Source organism: Hippocampus bargibanti, linkage group LG09 (genome assembly GCF_051943395.1).
Source record: "Hippocampus bargibanti isolate YZ-2025 linkage group LG09, ASM5194339v1, whole genome shotgun sequence".
NCBI lineage: Eukaryota > Metazoa > Chordata > Actinopteri > Syngnathiformes > Syngnathidae > Hippocampus > Hippocampus bargibanti.
The window spans coordinates 5,398,787-5,420,534 of NC_142742.1; the positions used below are offsets into that span (position 1 = coordinate 5,398,787).

The following is a 21,748-nucleotide window of genomic DNA, read 5'->3' on the forward strand; positions in this document are numbered from 1 at the left end:
ACTCAATCCATTGTAGAATGTGGAGCGACTTTTAAACCAAATTTTCCCCAAATGGAAATATGAAAATTCTGTTTGGTTTGCTCTTGAGTTAACCTTTCATCACTTTGCTGCTGTGAAATGTAAATTTCTCCACTGTGAGACTAATAAAGGCATATCCAATCCAACCTTAGCATCTTTGTAAATAGTACAAGCACTATTATGGATGTAAATTTCAATGCATTTGAAGTTACTGATGTATGCGAGACTGAAACTTGTCACAATTGAAGAAGGTTTTCCCCTGAGTCACTGCCAAAAAAACTGGGGACAAATTGAAAAATGTTTTACAATAATTTGTGGCTGTTACTCAGCAGATTTTTCTCTTGCTGATATTGCACCAAAACACTCCCCAAAACTCAAAGTATTTTTTATATTTTTACTTGACTTATTATTATGACTCAAACATGCATTTCAATTGTATTGTTTTTCATCAATAGATATTTAAGATCATTGACATTCATTTAGACCGCAAACTCACTGTTAATTTAAAAAATAGAATACAATGTATGTCGGTAAGATTAGTTTCTGTCATTATGACATCATTGCGTGCATCCCTGAATACTAATTCAGACTTGATGTCTTTATAGTGTTAGATCCTGAAAGTCGTCATTTATTTGGTATTCCAAAAATAGCCTGCTGCAATCATTACGGAGAGTTATAATAGAGAACAGAAAAAAAACAACACATCGTCGTAATTGATTCACTCATCCAACAAGGGAGACCGAACAAGATTCATAAGTGCTGTGGGAGTGGACGGGATGCTTCCTGGATGTCCTTGACTCATCCGTGCATTATTGTGGATGCCTGGTTCTGTCCACTGCTCTGAACAGTATGCTCTTCTCAGCGGCTAGTGATACTATGATTGGCTACTGACTAGCCAATCATGTGACTAGCAAATCATAGTTTGCGAAAACTCAGACGTTTGCAGCGCCTTCTAGCAGGCCTTGGGTTGCCAACTGGAACTCTGATGAACGCTGGCGCGTGTGGCTGCCGCTGCTCACTCGCAGAAAAAATATCCTGTGACTGTAAAGTGTACTTGAGAGTTTTGAAATGCGCTTATAAATGGAATGTATTATTATTATTATTATGAAGATTATTATTATTACTATTGTTATTAATATTATTTATTATTATTTATTATTATTATTATTAAAGCAACTGCTTCATCCACATTGATTTTTATGCTCCAGGGCCTCCAGAACTGATTCTGAAGGCATGTGGGTAGATTTCTGACCCTGGAATGATTTAATTGGAATTATTTGATAAGATTTCATGGACAAATTATAATTTACATTAGTCCGTGATTCAGATATTTTTAGGCTAGCAGAGAAGGCCTTGCAGGTCCTGATGGCCCGCCAATGCTCAAACCCTTTCTAGTTATGCCATATACATATAGATTGATGTAATATTCATGTGCATAATTCTTCATATAACATGTTCAAAATCAGGAGGTTTTCTTCATCTATTGGAATCCCATAAATGGTGACACGGTTTTCCTCTACATTAGCGATTTAAGGCAACGTCCGGCGGGCTTCCGAGGCTAGGCTGCCTTCCGCGTGACTAATGGCTTTAATGTGCACCGTCTAAAACTCATTCCTCAGATGGCAAGACAATTTAAAGGTTGCCTTCGGTATCAATGGTTCCAGGTCAGATTACAAATGAGAAATCTGTGTCATCTAAACACGTTTGAAATGGCTTACATTCACCTGAATCCAGCACCGCACTGTGTTCATGGGTACAATTAAATCTTAGTCCCTCAAATTTCTACTCATCTCTGTAAACGCTCCTCTTTTCTTCTTCTTCTGCTTGTTCTTCTTCTTCTTGTTTCATTGATATATTATAGCTCTTTGGTGTTTACTGCCACCTATCGCATAGAGCGTTTCAGTATGTGGCCAATGGCCTGCGAACAAACGCATGCGGTTTCTGTCAGTCAATAGCAAAACAGGTGTCCTCTTTTTATATATTTATATTTTTTAAAGTCAGTCGTCAACTTTTAGCAAAACGATGAAAATGTTTCTTCAGCCGTCATCTGTACTTTGAAGGTGTCAAGACGTTTCGCTCCTCATCTGAGGATGGGATCCGAGGATGAAGGACCATGACTGAGAGCTTACATAGACATGTTAGCAAAACGGGCAGTGACGGACTGTTCCAGACTTTCCGTCAGTACTGACGGAATCTCCGTCGCGATTGCTGGTTTAACACTCTGTTCAAAATTGAGCAGAAGTGAACCTAACCACAATTTAATTCACTTGAGGACTTCATTGTAACCAAACCACACTGTGATTATGTAATTGTGAGTTTCCAATGGTTTTGGGATAATTAGTTCTAGTCCATGGTTTTGGTCGAGCGTTCACACTGGAACACCGAATGGGTCTCAGTCCAGTTGTTCGGTACAAAACATTCACAAGCTGAATCACGACCCAACTTAATCTCTTCCTACATTGTTTTGCAGTGGCGGTCCAGACCAACTTGGTCCCTCCCAAGAAGGCCCAGCCAGGCATGGTAAAGTCCAGCCTGGTTCAGGCTAGCGTGGCCACCATGCAGAACCCAACGGGCTATGAGCCCAAAGCCAACGGCCACTGCACCCTGCCTCGCCTGTCCATCTCGTCGCGCTCGGCCAGTGTCGTGGCCAGCTTGGACACCAGCTGCGACGGCTCGCTGGCAGCTCTGCAGTCGGTCATGAAGTGGAAGACCGTATTGGCCGTGTTCATCGTGGTGGTCCTGTACCTGGTGTGCGGTGGTCTGGCATTTAGGGCGCTGGAGCAGCCGTTTGAGAGTGACCAGAAGACCAGCATCACTCTGGAGAAAGCTTCCTTCCTGGCAAGACACTCATGTGTCACACCCGATGAACTGGAGGCTCTCATTAAGGTGAGTTGGTGACAGCGATTTTTTTACACACTGCCATTGTCAGGGTAATTGGCAATTAGTTCTGGTTTCATTGGATGGTTGCATCCCCAGGTGACTTGGAACAGCTGAATCATTAATGTTAAATAATTCACTGCCATTTCTGAATTTATTCAGGAATTGGAAAAGCATCACAGTGATTTTTGAGAGCCGACTTCAAAATAAAAGCGATGTGAGGGCCACATATCGTTCCATTTTACACTTTTACTTTGAAGGTTGTCGGACCACCATTGCGCCGGGTGGCTCGACTCAATTGACACAAATTCCAACAACTACATTTAACGTAATAGATGTGAGCCAAACGCATTGTCAGAAACCTTGTTGATTCTCAGGGGGCGGAGCTAAAGAGTCATTGATTCAATACAAAATGTCTGAGGCAACTGATCACTCTTAACCAATTCGTTGCTATTCCTGAATTTATTAGGGAATTGAAAAACATGACATAGAGCGCCATTCCCGAATTTGCTCGGGTTTTGTTTTTTCTTGCCGGGGTACCGATAAAGCACTGGTCAGACCTCTGGCAATGTTTTTCCCTTCTACGAGGAGGGCAGCATCTGCCTTTTGTCCATGTTAGCACTTTGTTACACTCCTCTCCACTCCATTCCATCAAGCCATCAACGACAATCACAAAGGTAAATAAAACAACTTTATTAATTAAGGTACATTTCGTGTAGTTTTAAGGCTTAGAAAATTAGAAAGTAGAAAATTGTTTTATGAGGACCTGGGAATGGATTATTCTCATTTTAATGATTTCCTATGGGAAATAATTTTTTGGGATACACACTTTTCACCTTACACCCTCTGTCTGGGAACCAATTAAGTTCGTAAGCCAAGGTATCACTGTACCTTGGATTTCTGCAGCACAAAAAAACAAAACAATAACCCCATCATTGACTTTTCATGAAGCCATTTTGTAATGCGACCCCCCCCCCCCCCCTTCCCTCCTCCATCCCCAAGCCACCTGACAGAAATACAGCATCACGTGCTGCTCAACGGGTAAACGTAACAAGCAATGCGGTCCTCCAGCAGGGGCCTCACTTCCAACCTTTTGGCAACGCGACACATTCCGTGAATGCTCAGTGACACTTCACGTGCTGACAATTAATGGTAAACATAGTTACATAATCCAACATAAAAGTTGTCTGTGGGGAGACTCTGTTAGATAACTGTCCATCCTTAATGAAGTATCGCGTGATGTGAGCAACTGGCATTTAAAGTTCTCCGCTCACTTCGTTGCACTTTAAATACAATAAAAAAAGCTTGCTAACTTTTGTGCAATGAACCAAACAACAATTTCTTCTGTGTGTGTGTGTGTGTGGGACATTTTTTTAGCCCCAATACATCATTTTTTTAGTTCTTTGAGAAATGCACACATCCATATATAAAAGGACGCAGTGGCGGGCCGTGGTTTTCATCGCTAGGCCTTCAGTAGTGCTAGTGCGGTGTGTGTGATTTACTACAAGTCCAATATTTGTCTTGAAAATGGCTTTAACAGTAAATCTGCAACCGAATCCATTTCTTCTCTTCCGAGTGAAGTTGCTGTGCTTTCTCTGCGATAATACCCTCACTCACACTGTCCCATACTAACTGCTTTTCATTTATCCAAATCAACAGAAGTTTTTCAACCTCTTCTATTGCTTGAGACCGTTGCTTAGATAACACAGAAACACCCTTAGCCACACGTAGCAATGGTCGACTTAGCGTACTGGTAGTGGGACGCTAAGTCACACAAACACACACCTAGTTCGTGTTTTTTGAACACTAGCCTGTGGTGAGGTCGGTCCCATAATAGCAAAAGTAATACACTCGCTAACAAACCTCGTCTGCACTCAAACAGAGGGGGTGTGGAAAACTAGTCCGCCAGCCACCGTGGCACTGTGTGGTTTAGTTTGTCCGCCGAAAACTAGTTTGTATGCCAATATTATATTCTAGCAAATTTAATGTTCGTAAGGCAAAAAGTTCGTGAGCTAAAGCGTTCGTAAGCCGAGGTATCTGTCATGATCTGGTTGGCGACCAACGGGTGGTGCTGTCGGCCCCGCCTGCACCTGCACAGGTGCTGGTCGTTACAATCAGTGACACTTAAAAGGACTCCCGGCACGACCATTCGGTGTCGGGTAATTGTTGAACGCATTGTATGCTGTTGTATGCAATTGTATGCATTGTGTGCGGTGCATGTGTTTGTTTAATCTTGGTTTTCTTTTGCTACTTTGTATTTTTTCCGTTCAGAAGATTTTGATGTTTTGGATTTTGTTCCTGCTGACTTTATTTTAATACAATTTGTCAAACACAACCTCCTGCTGCATTTTGGGATCCGCACCCGCCATCACCACCTTGCAAAACGTGACAGTATCACTGTATTCATTTATTTGTTGACATGGTGATCAGGAACCCATGCGTCTTCCAACTGTATTCTTCCAGAAAATTCTGGTCACCTTTGACCAGCTTTGCTCTCACTTGCGATACTATTAATAAAATTATGACGCCCCCATGACATTCTCTTCAACTTGGAATCACCCCGACGACGAGGGAACCAAGCACATACAATTTGGAGTGGCCTACTTTTCGCTGGAACAATCCCCTTTTGACGTTCACATTTACACCACTGGTGAATTTCGGTCTGTGTGTCTCCGAACATGTTTATTTTTACACGCCAGGCTAACCAACCCACCTACACAAGCATTCGTTCCTTACTCACCTCAGGGTCTCACAAAGAGATAGCAGCTTTAGTTTGTGGCAGAAATCAATGACAGCATCTTTTGTAACCCGGGGATGGAAATGGAAAACCTTTAGCGTGTTGCGTTTGGCAAAGGGGGAGCCCGGAGGGAATCAATTATTCATCGGGCGAGGCAGGAGTGGGAGACCTCCTGAGGTGTCAGAAGCAGTGGATGGATAAAATGAGCCGATTCGGTACTCGTATCAGTAGGAAGTGAACGCGAACAGTCTAAACACCAGCAGGAAGTGAAAGCTAACGGGCTATTTGCTAACTAGCGGCTTTCAAGCGGTGATGGAATGATTACGTTTTGGCGATGACTATAATCAAAGCCACTACCGGTGATGAACAGACCGTGACAACCATTTTTTTTTTCTTAGTGTCATGCCCACAACCCTCAACACTATGTTCCACCCACATGAGACGTGATAACCAGGCGCTGCTGAAAAATTTAACCCAAAAAATGAAAAATACTGTTAAAATCCAGTCGTGCAGTTTGATGTTCACCCCCCCCCCCAAAAAAAAATAATCTTGCAGAATTGACACTATTTTTTCGCCCATTAAAAGCATTCCGCAATATGGGTTCCTATTAAGAGTGTGGCATTTTAGGCGAAAGGTTAATGGGTTGATTAAATACGTCATGCATATTTCTCTTTGTTTGAGGTTTAATTTGACAGTAAATATCACTATGGGGTGCAAGAAAAATCTTGAAGCAAACACACTGGAGCCATTTCTTGGATTTTCTAAAATTGCATTTATTTATTTATGTATGCATTTATTTATTTATTTAGTTAGTTAGTTCATTATTTATTATTCATGTGTTTATTCATTTATTTACAATACAATTTATTATTTCTTTGTCTATTGAGTGTTTTTTAATTCATGTGTGTATTTATTTATTTAAAATACAATACAATTTCTTTATTTGTTTCTGTGTTTATTTATTTATGATTAATGTTTGTATTTATTTTACAATACAGTACCATTTAATATTTATTTATCATTTATTTATTTTTTTCTGTGTTTAATTATGTATTATTCGTGTTTGTATTTATTTTACAAAACAATACAATTTATTATTTATTTATGATGTATTTATTTGTTTCTGTGTTTATTTATTATTCATCTTTGTATTTATTTTACAATACAGTACAATTTATTAGTTATTTATCATGTATGTATGTATTTGTTTCGGTGTTTAAGTATTTATTATTTGTGTTTGTATTTATTTTACAAAACAATACATTTTATAATTTATTTGTCTATTTGTGTGTTTTAAATTCATGTGTCTTAATTAATTAATTTATTTATAACACAATACAATTTATTATTTATTTATTATGTATTTATTTGTTTCTGTGTTTATTTATTATTCATGTTTGTATTTATTTTACAATACAGTACAATTTATTATTTATTTATTATGTATTTGTTTCTGTGTTTATTTATGTATTATTCATGTTTGTATTTATTTTACAAAACAATACAATGTGTTGTTTATTATTTATTTATTATGTATTTATTTGTTTCTGTGCTTATTTATTTATTATTCATCTTTGTATTTATTTTATAATACAATACAATGTATTATTTATTTGTCGATAAATTATGTGTTTATTATTTATGTATTTGTAATAATCATAATCATAATAATAATAATAATACATTTAATTGATTAGAGCCTTTCAAAACTCTCAAGGTCACTTTATAGTCACAGGATAGGTTTTGCAGTGGGCGAGCAGCGGCAGCCACATGCACCAGCGTTCACTCAACCCGGAAGTAACTGAAATAGATAGAAAGCTAGCTAGCTAACAACAATAATACATCTAATTTATCTATTTATTTATTTATTGACAATACAATACAATGTATTATTTATTAGTTTGTTTATTTAATTGTTTAGTAACTTATATATTTATTTGTATATGTGTGCATTTATTTATTTATGTATTTATTTTATTGTCTAATATGACTTAGTATGCCTCTGTGCCGTACACCTTTCCCATAAAAATAAATCTGAATCGGAATACGAGGCCGTTCTGCGACTCCATTAACATTCTCAATGTGTTTGGGTTCTTTCAGCAGTGCAGTGCGGGGGCCACTCATTCATGTCAGTGTTTTTTTTTTTTTTTTTTTTTTTGTGGAGGGTGTTTGGAACACAGAATCCTCAGGAAGAAGAATGGCTGGGGAAAAAATAGTAATCACTGACATACAGTCAGTCAATGCTCATGCTGCCGTATTTGCTCTTTCAGCATCCTCCTACCAACGACGGCGAACGTCCTCCATAATGCCCATCCTTCTAATTACCTTGGTCAAAGCCTTTGGGCTGATGCATGCTGTGGCACAATGTGATGCCGCGCTGTTATTTACGGGGCACATTTCGTGATGAGTCACGAATCAGCTAGCACACCTGCAGCCGCGTTACGTCACCACACGCAAATGATCTTTTTCTGGATGTCCGAATACGCACACGTTCCATGACACAAAACACATTTAGGTATGTGTCTGTCTGTCTGTCTGTCTGTCTGTCTGTCTGTCTCTCTGTCTGTCTGTCTGTCTGTCTGTCTGACTTTGCGGAGGGTATTTGTCTGTCGGTCTGACTTTGTGGAGTGTATGTCTGTTTGTCTGTCTATCTGTCTAGTGATATAGCTATCTTGCTAGCTATCTGCCTAGCTATCGACCTAGCTATCTACCTAGCTTTCTTGCTATCTAGCTATCTTGCTATCTTGGTAGATAGCAAGATAGCTGGATAGATATCTAGCTAGCTATCTTGCTAGCTATCTTACTAGCTATCTTGTTAGCCGTCTTGCTAGCTATCTTGCTCACTATCTTGCTAGCTATCTACATAGCTATCTACATAGCTATCTACCTATCTTGCTAGCTATCTTGCTCACTATCTTGCTAGCTATCTACATAGCTATCTACATAGCTATCTACCTATCTTGCTAGCTATCTTGCTAGCTTTCTACCTAGCTATCTTGCTAGCTATCTACATAGCTATCTACATAGCTATCTACCTATCTTGCTAGCTATCTTGCTAGCTTTCTACCTAGCTATCTTGCTAGCTATCTACCAAGCTATCTTGCTATCTAGCCATCTTGCTATCTAGCCATCTTGCAATCTAGCTATCTTGCTATATATATTTGCCACTTGACAACGGTATAGTGAAACAAATGTTTTTGGAATTACTTTCAGTTCGATCTTGGTAGGTTTTTTTTTAGCCACCCCCACTTGTTTTCCCTCGATAATATTGTATAAGCTTTCTTTTGTTTCGACCAATCTCGCAGCATTCTTCCTGGTCGGGAAGACAAATTTGTTTGGCAGCTATTGGCGCAGCTCAAGCTTGTCGGCATTACGATAAAGACATTATTGAAAGTGCTGCAGTGTTTGGCGCTGTGTCATGGTTCTTTTTTATGTCGAGTGCCGGGGGTTGAAGGGTAAGGCACTGACTTTTCTTGCTGATGTGTGCTAGGAAGACATTTTGTTCATTTATATTTCTAATAATAATAATACATTTGATTTATAAGTGCCTTTCAAAACTCTCAAGGTCACTTTACAGCCACAGAATAGGTTTTTTTGTGGGTCACTCAACCCGGAAGTAAATAGATAGAAAGCTAGCTATCCAGCTAATAGATAGCTAGTCACTTAGATAGCTATATAGCTAATAGCCTGCGAACTAGATAGTTAGTTAGCTAATGCACTGAGCCAGCGATCACTCCACCCGGAAGTAAATAGATAGAAAGCTAGCTAGCCAGCTAATAGATAGCCAACAGATAAATAGCTAGCCATTTAGCTGATATGTTCCGGTGTGTACTTCCACCTTCATTAGAGTGTCACTGATGTTGTTGTGATGCGCCATTTGGTTACATTGCTCTAGCGTATTTGTTGTCATATTTTAAACTTAAAATGGAAATAAACACAGCTTAATACTTTTCAAAATGTCGCGTAGTCAATTTAGTTTGAACGTCTGTCACATCTTCTTGATGTAAATGACAGCTGAGCGAACCTTAGCCGCGAGGGCTACTTACAGCAGATTTGTGGCAATTCTTATCATTTCGATGGGAAAAGATGATTTTGAGTTTGTTGAGTGTTTGTTTGTTTTTTTTAACCACATGGTCAACATGAGGACACACATAAAGGCTCTATATTGCCAAAAAAACGTGCCGCAGTGGGCAATATAATCCAGCCAAATTAAAAATCTTTTAAGTATAGCTCATTGTTCTGCTGCAATGCAAAGTAAACAAAAACAAAGGAGTCCTTCAGGAGTCCTCATTCCGGCGAAGTGCACGTGCGCTTCAATGCAGCATCGTGTTGGCTGGCAAACAGAAGAGGTCTATAAATAGAACAGCTCATAAAATATTCAGACAATTGCACGGCTATTTATAGCCCACCCCACCACTCTAGAAATACATTGTTCCCAATGTAATTTGATATTTGTTACTGCTTATTCATTTTTTTTTAAAGTTTAGATGAATTTGACTTGAAGTGAAAACATGCAGTACCATGAATAGTAAGTAGTATGTGGTCCGTCACTGCTTTGAAATGTGTGTCACGAGAGTAGATGCATATTTCATAAAACGCTCGCTCTCCAAAAGCTTGCACATCATGTGCGGGGACGGCCCTGAATGGCGACGCAAGTACATTCAAGTGCGTGATTGCAAAGAAAAATAAATAAATAACTAAAATACCAGCGCAAAAATGTGCTTTAATTTAAAAAAAAAAAAAAAACATTTACTACACTGTGTTGCTATTTAAAGGACAACCGACGTCTCCGGATAAGTTGTGTCCATAATTTGTAAAATGGCTTCAAATGACTTCTACTGAGTGTATTTTAATAAGATTCCACCGCATATAGCTATATTTTACGTTTTAAGACTTGCGCTGAATATTCAGGAAGTCTTGTTTTTGAGTTGGTGACAAGTCCGTACGTGACGTCACTAAAGGACCTCCCGTCACCGTAAAAAAGATGCATTCTCGCGGTCCTTCCATCACGTCAATGTATTTTGCTGTACTTGTTTGGTCTGAGAACCGTGTTGCACCCAAAAGCCGCCAGAAGGCCAGAAGAGGGCGTCCAAGCGCCATATAAGGAATTTATCAGCCTGTGGAAACGGAGGTGGCCACAGGAGGTCGCCCTTTTGTGCCTCTTTTTTTGGTGAGGGATTTCCCCCCAATGTTGCCTCAAAATGGCACAAATCAATTATTTAATCGATTGCAAATATGTATGCTTTCCTCTTCAGAACTATTTGAATCATATTCATAACTCGATGTGTAACAAGAAAGCATATTCTCCGAATCTGAAGCAATTGTTTTGATTCACTAGCAATGCTAGATGTCTTGGCGTGACGTCACGAACTGGGGGCGGGACTTTCTGAAAATGCCCAATTCGCAGCTCATTTTTTTTGCAGATTTTGGACACTTTAAGTCATTTTTATTGGTGTTTTGCATTTGACTAAAAATATCATACTGCGTGTTTTGGGTACAAAAAAGTGATGTCAGTTGTCCTTTAAATATAAATGCACACCTGGTTGAATGGTTATAGTTGTTTTGTGGTTCATCACACGGTATTTTGCCTCAACATTTAGCTCAGACGCAAACATTCAAGATTTTCCATTGCAATATGAACACAATATTTTGTCACAAAGTAATGAAGGCCTAGCTTGCTATCTGTTAGCCATCTATTAGCTAGCTAGCTTTCTATCCGAATTACTTAGTTATCGAATTAGCTGTCTATTAGCTAGCTAGCTTTCTATGAGTTACTCCCGAGTTAAGTGAAGGCCTAGCTAGTTATCTATTAGCTAGCTAGCTTTCTCGCCGGGTTGAGTGAACGCTGGTGCGTGCGGCTGCCGCTGCTCACCCCCAAAAAATCTTATCCTGTGACTGTAAATTGACCTTGAGAGTTTTGAAAGGTGCTTATAAATGAAGTGTATTATTATTATCATGTTGTGTTTTGCTGGAAAATGTAAAATTTAACACCGCTAACCACCATTTTGCTTGTCCCCCCGCCCCCAAAAATAGGATCCAAACATCACTTTTTGAATAAAATCTGCATTAAATGATGATGCATTTGCTCATGAACAACATTATCCTGTTTTTTTTTTTACCGCCACATCCGAGGCACGTCGCCATGGAGACAAGAACACAAAGAATTCGCATTGAACACAAGTGAGCGAGAAACAGCGCAGATGGAGATTTTTATGGCACCGCAATGAAGCACAAACGCGAAGGATGTCCCAGTGAATGTAAAGCTGCAGCCTGTTTTTTGTTTTTTTTCCTGATGCGTCATTTGGAGCAATGATAGCAGAAGGAAGTAGCTTGTAATTAGCATGCGACATAAATACAAAATAAAAGCTTTTGTATTTATGTATTTATTTGTGTTTATTTATTTGGTTTGTTTGTTTGTGTTTTTCAGCATTCCATCGACGCTGTGAGTGCCGGGGTGAGTCCCATAGGCGACACGTCGTACAACTCCAGTTACTGGGACCTGGGCAGCGCTTTCTTCTTTGCCGGAACTGTCATCACTACCATCGGTACATTCATAAATTAAAATTAATTTCTAAAGCATACCTTCCAACTACTCTGGTTTTGCCGTAATGAGTACGGTTTTCCTTATCTCGTTCTAGGTTACGGTTAATTAATGAAAATGACGGTTTCCAATAAAAACAATAAGTCAACAATCGTCAAAATAGTAAATACCCACCGTTTATTCAAAACACGAGATCGCTAAGGATTGACATATTACATGCGCGCCGCATCCTGCGAAACATCAAATGACGTTACGATGCCGTCCAGATCCGACTAGTGCTATCAGATAAAACGTACAAGTACATTATTTTGTCTTCACTTTTAAAACAATAAGTGCGCCTTATACCTATCTGGCTAGCTAGCTAGCTATGAAGATGGATATTCATTAGCTATATGGCTATCTAGCGAGTTAGCTAACTGTCTAGCTGGCTATCTGTTAGCTATCTCGCTAGCTTTCTATCTATTTGAGTTATTTCTGGGTTGAGTGAATGCTGGCGCTGCTCACCCACATAAAAAAACGATCCTGCGACTGTAAAGTGGCCTTGAGAGTTTTGAAAGGCGCTTATAAATGAAACGTATTATTATATTGTTAGGCTTTTCTGGTTTCAGACGTTGGCAGGCATGATAAAGTCAATAAAGAAAAACATTGGTGGCACACACATATTATTAAATTACATACCCCCCAAAAAATAAATAATAATTAATCTAAGTGAATTTTTTTATTGCAAATGTTTTCGTTCTGAAAACAAAAAAAATCTAGGCACATTTTTTTGGGGATGCGGCAAAATAAAACCAGGTTAAAAATAAGTAAATACATACATACATACATACATACATACATACATACATACATACATACATACATACATACATACATACATACATACATACATAGGGTCACCTCACGTTTCCTTGATGAAATGGTTCAGATTTTTGTGAGTCTTCAGATTATTGCTATGTCCTTGTTATCGAACATTGTACGATCGCCACTGTCCCTTTGACGATAACAAATGTCTTTTCCCTTGAGGGCAATTTTATTAACTCCTTTCTGTGGCCTTACTTAGCCTTTGAGGGGATTCTATCCATGATGTTGCATAAGTGCATCATTTTCATCTTAATGTCCCCACCCACCTCCCCGCCCACTTCCTTATTTCCTTCCTTAGTAGCAACCTTTAAATGTCCTTAATCAGATTTTATTATCTTGTTGGCCATGCCGAATTCAATGACACCATGACAGAATCATGCTTTCCTTTCTTTGATCACATCAAAATGGTCGTTTTTTTCATATCCAATGTGTCTATAGGTTATGGAAATATCGCTCCCAGCACGGAGGGCGGGAAAATCTTCTGCATCCTTTATGCCATATTTGGCATCCCTCTTTTTGGCTTCCTGTTGGCGGGGATCGGCGATCAGCTGGGTACTATCTTTGTCAAAAGTATTTTGAGAGTGGAGAAAATCTTCAGGGTGAGTTGCAAGTACAAACGCTTCCCAACCTGGGAACGCGATACGTTCCGAACGGTCGTTCGTAAGGTGAATTCGTCCGTAAGGTGGATTCGTTCGTAAGGTGAATTCGTCCGTTAGGTGAATTCGTTTGTAACTTGCTTCAGTGCTATATTTTGTATGGAATTTATGTTTAAGGCTGATATAAGTATGTTTAAGGGTAAAATAAGTATGTTTAAGGCTTGTATAGGTAACCTGTATTAGTTTGTACAAAAAAATAAATGTGTAATAATATGCTCTATAAAGATATATATGTACTTGTACAACTGTCGAGAATACTAAATATGTTACTACAAAAATGTTCGGACGTACCCTTGTTTCTAACTCGAATGTTCGTAAGTAGAGGAATTTATGTTTAAGGCCTATATAAGTATGTTTAATGTTTATATAAGTATGTTTAAGGCTTGTATAGGTAACCTGTATTAGTTTGTACTGAAAAATAAACATTTAATAAAATATATAAAAATAATACCAATACATTACATTTATAAGCGCCTTTCAAAACTCTCAAGGTCACTTTACAGTCACAGGATAAGTTTTTCTGTGGGTGAGCAGCGGCAGCCACTCGCAAGCGTTCACTCAACCCGGAATAACTGAAATAGATAGAAAGCTAGATAGCGAGCTAATATTAGAAGCAACCTTAGAAGAAACCTTTAAATGTCCTTAGCTATATATAGCTAATAGATAGCCTGCTAGCCAGCTAAAGAGCAGGCTAATAGCTAATAGATAGCTAGCTCAATAGCTTACGAGCCAGCTAGATAGCTAATAGATAGCAAATGCAAGTGCTAGCTAGGCAACCAGCTAAATAGCTAGACAGCTAGCTAGATAGCCAAATAGCCAGCGAGATAGAAATATAGCTGAATACCTAGATAAATAAAAGCACCCCCCTCGCAAAAAAAGAAGGAAAAAAAGTTGCATTTCAAAACATTTTCCATACATATGCTCTATAAAGATATAAACATGTACAACTGGAGAGAATACTACATATGTTACGACAAAAATGTTCGTATATACCGTTGTTCGTAAGTAGGGCAGCGTCTGTATTGACCAAAAAATTGCCTCAGTGATGTAACCGTTTGTCTAATAGCGTTCTTTCTTTTGACTCCCCTTGCTTAGCAAAAACACAAGCAGATCACCCAGACGAAGATCCGGGTGACGTCCACCATCTTGTTTATCGTTGCTGGTTGTATCGTCTTTGTCACCGTTCCCGCTGTCATCTTCAAACACATCGAAGGCTGGACCACGTTGGAGGCCATTTACTTTGTTGTCATCACTCTCACCACAGTGGGAATCGGCGACTACGTGGCGGGTTTGTATTCAACTTGACGCCGGTTCGCATTTATCGGGTTCATCTTGAGCTAATTTGGTGTTTTGGTTTTCCTTTTAGGCGGAAACCGCAGGATTGACTACATGAAGTGGTACAAGCCTCTGGTGTGGTTCTGGATCCTGGTGGGTTTGGCCTACTTTGCGGCTGTCCTCAGCATGATCGGAGACTGGCTTCGAGTGCTATCTAAGAAGACCAAAGATGAGGTTGGGCTTTTTTTCCATGACACGCTCATGTTTTTATGTTTTTCACTCATTCACTGCCAGACGATGTGCAAATATTGTGTCCACTCTAGTGCCAGGGTTATGTCATTTTCACTGAAATTGCAGGATCCACTGAAGATTAAGTTTTAGGACTACATAAACATTCAATACAGCGTGAGAAATCTTACTCTCTTCTTTCATCAGAAAAAAAAGAATTAATTCCTAAGTTATATAGGTCTGGAGTTATCTGAGGTTGAAATGGGGGCGGATGTACAAAAAGCAAATGCTTCCCCTTCGTGGAAGGGAAAAAAAAACATTGCCAGAGGTCTGACCAGCGCTTTATCGGCACCCCCCGCAAGAAAAAAAAAACAAAACCCGAACAAATTCAGGAATGGCGCTCTACGTCATATTTTCAATTCTAGAATAAATTCGGAACGGCAGTGAATGAGTTAATTTCATTTTTCTTTCAATTGTGGTTTTAGTTACCGTATTTTCCGGTGTATAAGGCGCACCCAAAGGCCTTGATTTTCTTTAAAAAATGACCTTGCACCTTATACACAGGCTAATATATGAAGTAATATATGTGTGTGTGTGTGTGTGTGTGTATATATATATATATATGTATATATATATATATATATATATATATATATATATATATATATATATATATATATATATATATATATATATATATATATATATATATATATATATATATATATATATATATATATATATATATATATATATATATATATATATATATATATATATATATATATATATATATATATATATATATACAGTAAAGTCTCGTTATATCGATATCGGATATATCGATAGTCCCGATTATATCGATACTATTTCTATGCACGCACGGAGAAAATTACATGCAAACAGGGTCGGATATATCGATAGTCCCGGTTATATCGATATTTTTTCGGACTCCCTTGAATATCGATATAACGAGACTTTACTGTATATGTAATATATGTAAGTAATATTCAGCCACAGCAGGTCTCGTTTTATATATTTATAGGTTATACAGTATTTTGAAAACTTTTTTTCCTTCATTAAAGGTTCCCCTTATAGTGCGGTGCGCCTTATATATGGTAAACGTTTGAATATACACCATTCATTGGGGGTTCACCTTATACTCCGGTGCACCCTATACACCGGAAAATACATTACTTCTAAAGCAAGGGTGTTACAAGTCATTTTTTTGGGGCATGCTACACTGTAGTTACGGTTTCCTCTCGGAGTCCGTTATAAATGTTGAATCCCTTCCACATATTACATATAGTGCGCGCGGCATATTGATGAATAACTAGTTTTCAAATTTTAAGTAAAAAATAATGACAGTTTAAATGGGATGGGAAATGCTGTCGCGGGCCGAATAAAAGGATGTGGCAGGCCATATTTGGCCCCCGGGCCTTGTATTTCACACCAGTGTTCCAAAGTTTTCGAATTACATCAGCTCAGATAGACTCCAGTCCAGACAGTGACCTTCACCTTACATAGGTTTGATTTTTCTCTGTAATTCACCCCATGCCCAAACACGTTCATCTATTTGCTATCTAGCTAGCTACCTATCTTGTCATCTATTTGCTATATATTTGCTATCTGTTAGCTCGCTACCTCGCTGGCTATCCTTTTGCTATCTATTTGCTTTCTATTAGCTATCTGTCTCGCTACTTTCTAATAGCTAGCTACCTAGCTGGCAATATATATGCTATCTATTGGCTAGCCACCCGCTGGCCCTCTATTTGCTATCTTGAGAGTTTTGAAAGGCGCTGAGAAATTAAATGTATTATTATTATTTATTATTATTACTTTCAAATCTTTCTCAGGTCGCCGCTCACGCAGCCGAATGGAAAGCCAACGTACGAGCCGAGTTCCGGGAGACGCGGCGGCGCCTGAGCGTGGAGATCCATGACAAGCTCCAACGGGCTGCGACCATTCGTAGCATGGAGCGCCGCCAACTGGGTCTGGAACAACGGGCCCATTCGTTGGACATGCTGTCTCCTGAGAAAAGGGCAGTTTTTGCCAGTCTGGACACGGGCCGCTATAAGACGTCATCCCAAGAGAGCATCGACACCAAGCTCAATAACTTGCGGTTAAAGGGCGCCTGCGAGCCTTACGACCACCGCGGCGTCGAACAGATGCCACAGACGGCGTCCTCGTCGGAGGAGAATCTCTTCAACTTGCGCTTTGGCACGCTCACCAAGTTAGCCAGACGCAGCAAGAACCGCGACATCCGAAGGAACATACCCGGCGACGCTCGTCGGGCCAGCGTCGCCGTTGGCAATGGGAAAGCCATGTTGGACGAAGAGCGGGGCGAGGCCGGCGAAGACGATTGTGAGCTGGACGAGCAATGCCAGGAGAGGAAAGAGAGGAACACTAGCTTAACAAACCTGTCGCAGTATTCCATGGATCGCTCTAAGTTGAACGGGTGCATACCAGAACTGCCCCCCAAACACCAAGACGATTAAGTGCTTTCTGGAGAAACTCATCCGATTGAGGAGACACTCAGTCGCAAAGAATTTCCTGGACTCCGGGTACCTGATTCAAGAACCCTTCAAAGTTATTCACGCTTTGACGGAGAATTTAATCAGATAAAGGACTATTAACTGTCATTTCAGTCCAAATTATAGTTCCCTTAAATTTCTGGACCAGAGCTATCCGAAACCAGAATACAGTGATACCTCGGTTTACGAACGAACCCCTTGGCTTACGAACTTTTCGGTTTACGAATGTTAAATGTATGAAAATTTTACCTTGGCATACTAACTATTTTTCAGGATACACACGGAGCTGCCACAATGAGTGATGTGTCGTTCGCGAATGAGCCCGTTCTCCTGACAAGAAAATGGCAGCCGGCTTGTTTTGGTCCTCTATTACCCGTCCCCAGTCGTCAGTTAAAGCCACGTGATTGGTCAAGAACGCAGCAGTGAGGCGGGGTTTACAGACAGAGAGAGAGTGAAGCTATTCTCCAAAAAAGAAAAAGGCAGCCGACATTTTTTGTCCTCTATTCCCCGCCCCCAGTTTTCGGTTACAGCCACGTGATTGGTTAAGAACGCAGCAGTGAAGGGAGGTGGTTTAAACATTAAAGAGACAGCCAGACCACAGAGAGAGAGTGACAAAATCGATAGAAAACAGTGAAATTTGGACTCGTTTCAACTTTGATAGTTCAAAGGCAGAGTGTAGACTGAGTGCAAGGTTAAAATTCCCATCAATCAGGCTCCACAAATAACCCTCACAAGCCATCTGTGCACTTTATGCAAAAAGCTATCAATCCAGCTAAACAGAACACAATTGATGAGGAACTAGGTAAAATTATCGCAGCGAACACACCTACAAGGGATCATTCCTCAAGATGGGGCAAGCAGAAGGCTACGTTCCTCATCAAGTGTTTGATTCTGATGAAACCGGCCACTCCATTCCATCAAGCCATCAACGACCATCACAAAGGTAAATAAAAAGACTTTATTATATAGTACAGTTTATTTATTTAATTATAATACCATAGTACATTTGTTATACCTAAAGTAAGGTATATTTTGTGTAGTTTTAAGGCTTAGAAAATTAGAAAGTAGAAAATTATGTTTTCTGGAGACCTGGGAACGGATTATTCTCATTTTAATGGTTTCCTATGGGAAATTAATTTTTGGGATACACACTTTTCGCCTTACACACTCTGTCTGGGAACCAATCAAATTCGTAAGCCAAGGTATCACTGTAATAATCTAGAAACTCATCAAACCAAGGGACCTAACACCCTGTTGAAGGAGCCGCCTCATACCCCTTAGGGTACATTTTGAAAAGAATTGCACTTCACTGGGGATCATTTCTAAACTCCAAGAAAAGATGTCCGCCGCGGTGAACCTTTGCATGCTAGAACTGTGAAAAAAAAAAACCACTTAGCCGCTTGTTCGAGGAAAGCATCAGACAAAGTGAAACTAACTGTCAGTGTCCATGCGTGCCCGTCAAAGTACATCCTTGAAAAGAATTGTAGCCTTTTCGGGCTACGATAAAAATAGAAATGAACATAATTTCGCCTTTCAACAAGTCCACCTGACCAGACTTATTACCTGTTCACTGGAGAAACAGATCAGACTGAGGGATCTTCGACTTGCAGAAGGATTCCATGCTCAAACCTCAAGGTACCAACGAAAAACAAACCACACTAGCTATCTGGCTGGCTATCTAGCTGGGTACCTATCTAGCTAGCTATTTGCTGTCTATTAGCTATCTAGCTCGCTGGCTATCAAGCTATTTGCTGTCTATTAGCTATCTATCTATTCAGCTGGCTATCTATTAGCTATCTATCTAGCTAGCTATCTGGTTAGCTGTTAGCTGGATAGCTATTAGCTGACTAGCTAGCTTTCTATCTATTTGAGTTATCCCGGATTGAGTGAACGTTGGCGCGTGTGGCTGCCACTGCTCACCCACAAAAAAAAACTTATCCTGTGACTGTAAAGTCACCTTGAGAGTTTTGAAAGGCGCTTATAATAATAATAATAATAATAATAATAATATTTTTTTTTTATTAGTCAAAGTCAGCTTTATTGTCAAATATGCTAATATGCATGACATGAAATTACTGTCCTCTCGAACCCAGCATTATTATTATTATTATTATTATTATTATTATTATTATTATTATTATTATTATTATCATTTCTATACTCCAAGAGACCAAATGTGAATGTTTGCATACCAAAACTGTCATCAACCGACATCCTTTACTGTTGGCTAAAAAGACAAATTCAGCAGACAAAAGTGATTTTTCACGCTCATGCGTCTCAGTGTACAGTAGAATCCAATTCTACTTTTCTCAACGTCCGATAAAAGTCATCAGTGCATCTAACATTCATCCCCCTTTGGAACGCCGACATTTTTCCAAAGGTCCGTGGGCATACATCGAAAGAAAAAAAAATGTGCCTTTTCCGTTCCTTCAGTTAGCTTGAAGCCGCTCCCGGGAAGTTCTATCACTGTGCCATCAAATCACAGGCAGCAAAACACATTGCCAAATAAAGAAATAAATACATAAATAAACGATCAGACAAATACATACATACCTAAATGAATAAAAAAATCAACTAATGAATAACGAAATAGACACATACATTCATCAACAAACAAATAAATATATACATCCACGAATGAATAAAAAAACAAATGAATAAATAAATATTTTTAAAAAGCAAAGACACTTGTCATCATAAATGTGTTTTTTTCCTTTGGCTAACTTGCTGGCTAACTAGCTTGCTGGCTGGCTAGCTAACTGGCTGACTAGCTAGCTAGCTTGCTGGCTGGCTCGCTAATTTGCTGACTGGCTAGCTAGCTTGCTGGCTGGCTCTCTAGCTTGCTGGCTGGCTTGCTAGCTTGCTGGGTGACTAGCTAGCATTCTGGCTGGCTCGCTGGCTAGCTTGCTGGCTGGCTAGCTAGCTAGCTTCTAAAAGATGCGTCGAAAACAAACTTGGACATGAAAAAACACATCATCGTTCATCTTCGCTTTGCTTCTTCGATTGCTTTTCTGTTATCACGTAAGGCCTCATTTATTTTTGGACCGCCGCGGAAGACCTTGTGAAAGGCTTCAGATCAATGAACACCCTCTAAGTGACTGTAAACCGCATCATGCCAATCAACCTGATTGATTGTGCGTGGACCTTGTGTGTGCAATGCTGCTCTCTCATGACTGAAATGGTGAAGAAATCCCGATTGATCGCCACTCGCTTTTTTTGTAACACCACATTTTTGTACTCGCCAAGCATGTTTTTACATCATCGAAATTATTTCTTTTTGACGTTAGTGTAGCACATGTGTTGTTGTTGTGCATGGTTTAGCTCATCAAGAACTGATCATAATCAGGAACTGATCACTAAATTTGTCTTCACTAGTATGCTCCCTTTAGGTATTTTTCTAAATTAATATACAGTTTGAGTATAAGTAAGTCAGGGAAAAGTTGCCCAGTGTTGTCACAAAAAAAAACTAAACATACAAGAGGCAGTGATGAAAAAAAAAATCAGGGCCGGTTCTAGGTAGGGTAAGAGGGGGCTAAGCCCCCCTTAAATAAATGTCATTTTAGCTATCTATCGAGCTAGCTAGCTCTCTATTTTTTATCTAGCTGGCCAGGTATTGATCTAGCTAGCTAGCTCTCTATTTGCTATCTATCTATCTATCTATCTATCTATCTATCTATCTATCTATCTATCTATCTATCTATCTATCTATCTATCTATCTATCTATCTATCTATCTATCTATCTATCTATCTATTAACTGGCTAGCTGGCTGTCTGTCTGTCTATTGGCTATCTAGTAGCTAGCTGGCTCGATGGCTGGCTATCTGTTAGCTAGCTAGCTAGCTGGCTATCTATTAGCTATCTAATGGCTAGCTCTCTATCTAGCTATTAGCTAGCTAGGTGGCTGGCTAACTGGCTGTCTATCAGTTGGTTATCTGGTGGCTGGCTAGCTGGTTAGCTGACTATCTATTGGCTATCTATTAGCAGGGTAGCTAGCTGGATGGCTGTCTATTGGCTATC

At 39.4% G+C, this 21,748-nt stretch overlaps 1 protein-coding gene across 3 annotated transcripts in view; it reads left to right on the plus strand.

Annotated features, from left to right (window-relative positions):
* Positions 1-19,767, plus strand: part of kcnk10b (potassium channel, subfamily K, member 10b) — a 51,413-nt gene extending 31,646 nt beyond the window's left edge. For all 3 annotated transcript variants that reach the window (XM_089003943.1, XM_089003941.1, XM_089003942.1), the window contains exons 2-7: positions 2,489-2,904; positions 12,060-12,177; positions 13,476-13,636; positions 14,789-14,981; positions 15,060-15,202; positions 17,053-19,767. In XM_089003943.1, the coding sequence (XP_088860069.1) occupies positions 2,536-2,904; positions 12,060-12,177; positions 13,476-13,636; positions 14,789-14,981; positions 15,060-15,202; positions 17,053-17,694 (1,626 nt within the window). In that variant the 5' untranslated portion in view covers positions 2,489-2,535 and the 3' untranslated portion in view covers positions 17,695-19,767. The remainder of the gene's footprint in view (positions 1-2,488; positions 2,905-12,059; positions 12,178-13,475; positions 13,637-14,788; positions 14,982-15,059; positions 15,203-17,052) is intronic.
* The last annotated feature ends 1,981 nt before the right edge of the window (positions 19,768-21,748 follow it).